Source organism: Palaemon carinicauda, chromosome 10 (genome assembly GCF_036898095.1).
Source record: "Palaemon carinicauda isolate YSFRI2023 chromosome 10, ASM3689809v2, whole genome shotgun sequence".
Classification (NCBI taxonomy): domain Eukaryota; kingdom Metazoa; phylum Arthropoda; class Malacostraca; order Decapoda; family Palaemonidae; genus Palaemon; species Palaemon carinicauda.
In genome coordinates, this window is record NC_090734.1 from 65,383,831 (window position 1) to 65,392,879 (window position 9,049).

At 32.6% G+C, this 9,049-nt stretch overlaps 1 protein-coding gene across 2 annotated transcripts in view; it reads right to left on the bottom strand.

Annotated features, from left to right (window-relative positions):
- Nucleotides 1-5,928: 5,928 nt before the first annotated feature.
- LOC137648622 (uncharacterized) overlaps nucleotides 5,929-9,049 on the bottom strand; it is a 448,032-nt gene continuing 444,911 nt past the window's right edge. For both annotated transcript variants that reach the window (XM_068381561.1, XM_068381562.1), the window contains exon 23: nucleotides 5,929-6,691. In XM_068381561.1, coding sequence (XP_068237662.1) covers nucleotides 6,615-6,691 — 77 coding nt within the window. In that variant the 3' untranslated portion in view covers nucleotides 5,929-6,614. The remainder of the gene's footprint in view (nucleotides 6,692-9,049) is intronic.

Below are 9,049 nucleotides of genomic sequence, written 5' to 3' on the forward strand. Positions count from 1 at the left end.
TTTTATAAGGAGATCTTTACTTTTATTGTTTTAAATTGAATTTCCTTATATTTCTTATTTATAACAAATGATATCGGCATTAATGACCTTAGATGTCAGGATGCCAGAGAACTACAAATCAATAGATCAATCTGTGGTGTACGTATTTCAGGCAAGTATTTGAAAGCATCAGACGGCCTTCACAGACCACAATATGCAAGATATAACCCAAAGGAACCTGGATACCTTCTATATAGGTCCTGTGGTGCCTGCACAAAATGTGGTTTAAGACATCTCGGCTCCATTGCAGGAGAAGTGGCAGTCAGTTGAGGACAGATGTTATCTGGGAGTTATTTTGGGATGAGTGATGGAGTGACTGGCCTTTTTGTTCTTCATCTTCTCTCTTGAGGTGCAGCACCTACGGAACTCTGCTACCTGACCTCCTCCATCTGCAGGTAAAAATCATATCCCTTATGTAACGTGATATATGAAATATATTTGCTATGTACAGTACTCGTCCTCCCTGTGAGGGGGAGTCGGGCAATATCTATGTGGAGTTTATTATTACAAGAATCCTTACCTGATCATATCACAATGCTCAGCTCTCACACATCACATGGAATCGCCAGGCCATTAGCTCTTGCATACATTTGAGATTTAATGATGTGTTAGGGTGCCTCTTTTAAGCTTGTGCGAGGCACAAAGTCGCACCCCGGTTATTGTACCAGCCAGTTATGGTTAGGCCTTCCTACTTCCTGAGGGTGAGTCTCCACAGTAAAGAGCAAAAGGGTTTGTATTAGGTGTTAGAGCAAATGACAAATTTGAAAGTAATTTGTATTCTTCCTAACTATACAAACCTTGAGCTCTTTACTCATACTTGACCCGCCATCAGCTATCTGACAGAAAGTCCTGCCTGCAATCAAAAAGTGATGTCATATCACCTGTCTACCATCCCCTAATACCTCTCTGACCAACAGTGGGCAGTTATACCTCCGACAACTTTATGGCTAGTTTTCAGCTTTCACCGAAACATGTCTATAGCAAAGAGCTCAAGGTTGTATAGTTTGGAAAAAATACAAATTACTTTCAAATTTGTCATATTTTCTTCGTCATTTTTCCTGACTACATGAAAATCCGACACGTGAACATTTCCGTAAAGACATTTCATAGACAACCAATACAGTGTTATAATTGTTATGACCACGGCCATGTCAATGTCAAATGCACCAATGGGAAAAGGATGTTTTAACTGTTCCAAATTAAATGACCTCTCTACAGAATGAAAGGCAGACAAATTCTGTCTTCATTGCAAGGGAGCTCATTCTCTGAACTCAAAACATTGTCCCAAATTCAATCTGGAGCAAGCCATAATTCAAACTGCCAATGATGAGTCCACCAGATTCAACAAATAACTAGAATTGCTTATTCTTCAGATGATGCTAAGTTTCAGAATCCTGAAAACTCCTCATTATCATCAAGTACTTCAACATCCAAACATTTAGAGAATTCTATTCTTACAACCGTGCCAGGTAAAAATACCAAGCCTGCCAATTTAAAATCGTGCTTTTCCACTATAGCCGATACTACTATACGATCATCTAAAGACATGCATTTCAATACATTAGCTTAAAGTAATAATAATAATAATAATAATAATAATAATAATAATAATAATAATAATAATAATAATAGCAGTACTACTCAAAATTATCAAGTAGAGCAAAAAATTCCTAATTAATGTACAGAACCGATTTAACGTAACAATAACTGATAAGACCACCCAAAACACAGATGCTTTTACCCAAGTGGGAAAAAAAACGTGGACAGGTAAGTAAAACCCCTCCAAAATCAAAACATTCAAATTATTATGATTGTTTAACTAAACTGAAAGAGGCTCCCTCTAGTACCTGTCTACAAGAAGGTTCTTTTATAAAGGCATTGTCATCTCTACCTGAACTTAACGTCCCAATTAATCTAGCTACCAAGCAAGAGGTAGAAGTTGAGGTCCATAGGAATCCAAGTGATTCTCAGTACTCGAATTAGTAATACAACCCTCGAAGAAATTATTCCATCTCCGGTTAAAGTCATTACTGTTAACCCTTTAAAGTCCACCTTAGGTTTTATGGGAAACTTTAAAAAATTCTTTTAGTATGTTACTGCATTGGTAAATACAAGACCTTTTCACTCCTCTGTATAAATTAGCGAAATAATTGCATGCAATAAAGTATCCCTTATGGGTACCTCGGGCGAGTTTAGGCGGACCATGCTCATCCCATATGGGATCTTTTGGGCCATAACGGTAAACTTTTTACAGTTTATACTAATGTTGGCTCGTCCACAAATCATATGATTATTATTGATGAATCACAGAGATGGCTTTACAATTTAATTAATATAAGAAATAAGATATACAATACAATACAAAAATAGTAAAAAAATACACAAGATATGATAAAACTTACTCATAATTGTAAAAATAGAAACGTATACACACTTACTTACAAAACCTTTTGAAAGGAAGCCAAAAATCATCACTTACGAGTAAAAGTGACAGCCAGGGCATGCCGATAGCAGGTATAAACATGAATGTTGGCAGAGAAAAAGCTTACACATATATCTGAATAATCCTTTAAAATTTCATTTGAATATATTCATTGATATAGCAGTTATTGACTCCGCCGCCGAAAAAAATCTGCTGCTCCCCCACACCCCGCCACCCCTACTCCAAAATGACTTGGCTACAGGTTGGGTGAGATATATAAGAAAAAATTTGGTATTTCATATAAGGTCACTCACTTCGTTCGCTACAATAATATCTCTCTCTCTCTCTCTCTCTCTCTCTCTCTCTCTCTCTCTCTCTCTCTCTCTCTCTCTCTCTCTCTCTCAAGGGAATCGAAAAAGATAATAATCATTTCTATCTCTGTCACTCTCATCAAAGATTCTTATAAAGATATTATGATACATGGATACTCTCCATGGATAGGATTAAGACAATTGCCCTTATTTTGATAAAAAAAACTGTTTGGTTGCTGGACCAAGGCGGTTAGGAAGAACACTATTGTAGGGAATATCCCTGCACGGATCTTGGGTATGTCGGTAACCTAGCGACTCGGGATACCGGCTTCGGGCTTGTGCCTGTCGGGTTTACGGCTTTCGGGTTTTTGTCCAGCTCGCATACACACACACACACACACACACACACACACACACACACATATATATATATATATATATATATATATATATATATATATATATAAATATGTATATACACACACACACACACACACACATATATATATATATATATATATATATATATATATATATATATATATATATATATATATATGTAAATACCTATAATAATAATAATAATAATAATAATAATAATAATAATAATAATAATAATAATAATGTATATCTTGGCTAATAAGAGCATAAGCTATTTTTAGGGAGCCTATTCAAGGAAATATTTGGTTGACAGTATTCTCTCTACCATCCAATCAACTCAAACCAAAGGCAACAATACTTGGGTGTAACTTCCAAAAATCTGGCATTCTTCCACACGTTAAGGCGAGAATAACTGCTTCTAAAGTAACTCTTGATAAATTGAAACGATTTAAAAATTTGTCAACTAAAACTCAACTTTGTTTATATAAATCATTAGTAAGACCTCAGTTAGAGTACCCCACTATAATATTCGGAGCACTTAGTAAATCTTCACTAAATAAGATGCAGGCAATACAAAATAAGGCTTCGAGGAGAGCCTACAAAGAGAGCCCTCCCTATTACAATAAAATCAGGGAATTACATCAGTATTCTAAATTGGAGCTTTTCAATGTCAGGTTTCACAGACTTGGCCAGAAAACCTGAGACAAACTTGCTTTAGACGATGACGACCTTTGCACCCTAACTAGAAATCTCACTATGGAACATGCTCGGGATCATAACTGGTAGAGGAGACTAGATCTCACAGTCAATTGTGATCCGTCCCGCCCGAGATATATCTCAGCTGATTAAAATAACATAAATAAATATCTTTAATTAATAAATTGAATAAATTTTCAATAAATAACTTCATTACCAATTTGACATCATAACTTTTTTTTCCTTCGAATAGTTCCAACAGGCATTCTACTTGCAACAGGGCTAGACTGCGTGAACCAAAAACCCTTCCTCTTCCTACTCGTCCTTTCCTTTTCTTTTCACTCTTAGTCGCCTGCACTCGCAGGTGGCTCCTAAATCAACTTAACATCGCACGAGGGTCTGCCCCTTTCTTTTATTCTCCTCCTGTACTTCTCTTTCTCCCTTTTTTCCTTATTCCTTTCCATCCCGAGTACCTGCCTTCGGGTTATAAACTGGATTGTATCCAGGGGTGCTCTTTCTTATTCCCCACTTCCCTATCTTTATCCTTATCCAATCAACTTTGTTATCTTTTTGCTGCGTGAAATTTATATCACGTATAGTATGTTTTCTACCACAGAATTTTGCACTTGTATTTCATGTTCTTGAGAGCTATTTATGGATTGTTATTAAGATTAGAATTAAGCAATATTTCTTACATTTCACCACCAGCGGGTTATTTTGTATCCAGAAAGTATAAAATATCACGATGCATTCTACAATATCTTGCTAGTCTAAAATAATACTATGGAGGTCTATTGTAAGCTAGATTAAGCTATAGATTTAAACTAATATAGATTACAAATAATCGAAAATGATAGAAGAAACGATTCAAATCTTTCAATCTCATACTTAAATCTTCCAGATCAGGATTCTTCAAACTTTTACAGCCGTGACCCTAATTTTACTATGACATCATTCCCAGGAACCACTCACAAACATATTGTACAAATGACCAGAATTATCAAAGAACAAGGATTAAAACTGAAACAGAATTTATGTTAAAGAGACATTTAGATCAGAATTATAAATGTATATATATATGTATATATATATATATATATATATATATATATATATATATGCGCATACACACACACACACACACACACACATATATATATATATATATATATATATATATATATATATATATATATATATATATATATACGCGCACGCACAGATATATATATATATATATATATATATATATATATATATATATATATATATATATATATATATTCGTGTGTGTATGTGTATACAATCATACATGGATTGAAACTGAAACACAATATATGTTAAAAGACATTATAATCTATATATGTGTGTGTGCGTGTGTATACAGTAGTGTGAGTTCATGTGTGTAAACAAACATAGAATAATTTCCACTCCTTTGCAATTAAGGTTAACTATTTAGTGACTTGCGTGACCTTGCTGGTTATCCTACACTGTTAAAAACCCGTAATTTAAATCAGAGATTCTCCGTATTTCAGTGAAATACAGGCGACCGTAATTTTTACCCTACTTTGTTATTATCTTTTACGGTTGGTGACCGTTATATCACTCCTTAACATCAATATATACGTTTTCAAAGCCGTAAATGCATGGTAACGTTTTTTTCCTTTGATTTTTACCGTTTTTTACGGCAAATTTTTATCAGTGTGGACCAGTGTGACTTGCATTAAGTTAGGGCGACACGCATATCAATTGTGGCCTCGAGGCGATTTCTTTCTTTTGACTTCAACTTGGTTAAGACTAAGAAACCAGCCTCACACATGTAAGTGGTTGTAAAAGGTAGCAAGAGAATGACACTTTCCATACTCAAGTTGCGATAGTCCTTGGAAAGGCTTAGTCAATAGAAGACAATGTTGATGTCTATGCTTCATTCTTAATGAGTTACTACTGGTCAACTGGACTAACTCTTCAGAATTTCTCTCTAAGTGTTAAGTTTAATTTCACAGTAATGGGTCGCGACCAGTAGTTTTGAATCTACATGACTTAACTAGGATGTCTAAGTAAGCAAATCTTTATCTTGCCAATAATTTATTGAGGTGAATAAGAAAATACAGACTATATTTGGTGCTCTAAATCATCATAACATTTGATCATAAGGAAAGTATGTGATATTTTTGCTTTAACCATAACCAATATATGAAAGAGGTAATAATAGTATTAATGAGCTTCACATCTAGGAAAATACGAGATATTTGAAATTCCAAGTGCACTTACAAAAGTTAAACCAGTGAATAGAAAAAGACAAATTAGTGGTTTTTAAATGTAAGGACAAAGAAAATATTGGTGAAAATTACTATGTTCATAAGTTGTGCTTGCAAACAAATAAAAGAATCTTATCTTGGGAGAAAATTTAAAATTTCATTCTTTAAAGAAAAAATAAGTCAATAATGAAGTTAGATTTTCCGAACAGAAAATTTTAGAAAAGATGTCATGAAAAGGTCTGTCGGGTAAGTAGGCATTTTTTCGGTATTATTGCCCAAAATTTAGTCCAGATCTATTGACTAATATATACGAAAGTTTCTGACATCCTTTTACTTCTTTAAGTTCTGATGACAATGTGACCCCTTTTCTTTTAGTTTCTCATCATCAAATGAATTTGTTTGGAACATACATGTATTGAAATATTTCTGGAACTCTCTATTTGGTCAATATTGCAAACATATAAAATACCATCAATCGACTCATTGTTGTCTTGAATGATTTCTCTTTTACTTATGACAAAGTTTTCCCACATTAACTTTCATGATCAGACGTAGCAAAAGATTTTTCCTTTTTGAGTAGTTATCTGAAATAAAAAAAAAGTATATTAGGATGTCAAAATCTGTAAAAAATTATACTTAATACTGAAATTGGTAACGAAATATGCTTTTATATATGATATATACTTCAAATGATGAAAGAGAAACAGGTAAAGAAAGAGAAATTGTTTGTTGAAATTGGTGGTGTATCATCAAGGGATATTTATTCTCCTGAATTCAATGGTGATTTTTTTCCCGGCGGACAAGAAAGATTTCATGCTTGTGTGATATATGTGGACCTTGTACTGCTTTGTATGATTTCCTGCACTCTAGAGGAACATTTTATTTCTTATCCACATTGTTTTCTCTCAATGCTTTATTACTTATTGATGTTGAATTTTAAATTGATCTTAATAAATCTTATTAGGCAGATTATTTGTTCTAAGTCAGGTATCTGATTTGAATCTTACATTTTATACGTGAATGAAGTAGAAGAAACATTAGATAATTTTAATTATACACTGAAAAGGTTTGGTTTATCACAGTGTAGCTCTTAAAATGCTTGAATTGTGTAAATTATAATCTTATGTATCAAAAACTTCATTAATTAGGATAGGTGGTTTAGCTGAAAAAGACTTAAAGTAAATAATTTTATATCATATTACAGTAGAGTATTTAAAGATATATAGGTCATTTGTTGAATTGTTTTCAAATACAATGTATCATAATCCGGAAATCTGTACTGTTAAATTGAACTAGGAAGTCTGAGGTGGAAAAATATTGCCTACATACAAAGTTGGTGGAGCTCTATTCCGAAAGAGAATTGATTATACGAAGGAATTGAACACGTGCCGAGTTATATACATGTACAGTATATGAGATAATGTACGTATAAAGCTTCTGTTCAGTTTAGTAGGATGACCTTTTAATCCTAAACCAAAAGAATCTATATTTGTGACAAGAGTTTTTTTATTTCAGTAAATTTAATTGGAAAATAATTTTTGGCCAAACATAGTTCGATTTTCTATGTATTTCTCAACATCGCTAATCTATATATTAAGCTAGTTTATTATTTACTGATTTAATTGTTATACCATGCAGAAAAATAGGGCAAAACACTATTAGAGTAAACAAGACTAGCCAGTGGCTGAATAACGTATACAATTCATGTAATATAATTGTCTTGCATGTCAAAATTATCATATACTTATAGTAAGTTTATCGTATAGGTTAACATGTTAAAGGTTAGTTTAGATTTTTATATAATACAATGCAGAAATATTTATGAGCGTATTTGAATAAAAAAATATGTAAATATATCTATGAAAAAAACAAAATTGATTTCTAATATATGTACGGGCTAACAATTCATTTAATAATAGATTACGGAGATTTCTTAATAGTAAAACTAGCTGAAATTTACACAAAATATCTGCAAGAATGCTATATACCTAAAGTTTGGATAAAGTTTACCATTATACAAATTCACAAAAAAGGGAGACAAAAGACCTGAACAATCACCGCTCAATAACTTTGCTCTCAACAATGTTAAAATATATTTAAAAAGATCATATCAGACTGAATAGAAAGACAGCTAGACTTTAATCAACCAAGAGAGCAGGCTGGCTTTATGATTAAATATTCAACAAGTGACCATATCAGTATTATTAGCCAACTAATGGAAAAAAAAAATAGTTTTTCTACATCACGAGAAAGCTTTTGATTTTGACAAAACTTCTACATTAATGAAAACCCTTCAAAGAAGAGAAATAGAGGAATCTTATGTTACAACGCTCGAAGATATCTTTTCAGGAAGTAAAGCAACCCTAAAACTGCATAAATATAGAGACAAAATTCTGAATGAGAAAACAGTTAGAGAGGAAGACTCCATCTCCCATAAATTATTCAGAATATGACTAGATATTTGTTTTTCTTTTTTTTTTTTTTACAATTTATATTGAGAAAATGTAGGAATTAACATTAATGAAAAATACCTCTGTAACTTTAAGATATCCAGATGACATAGTTCTGTTTAGTGAATCATGGGATGAATTGCAAAAGATGTTAGAAGATTTCAATAGATAAAACATAAGTGTAGGGTAGAAAATGAATATGAGTAAATGTGAAATAATGTTAGTTAAAATGCAGATTATTAGTTAATATAATTACTGAGGACAGACAGTAAGTGATTCCCCATGACATGAGCCTGGTATTAAAAGAAGGATAATTGAGGCATGAACTTTTGGTAAACAAACGAGATTATGAAAAGTAAAATGTCAATTTCTCTAAAAAAAAACAGTATTTAACCAGATGATCCTACCAGTATTAACTTATGTATAAAAAACATAGAGCCACACGATATCCTTAGAACATAATCTGGCTAAAACTCTAAGAGATATATAAAG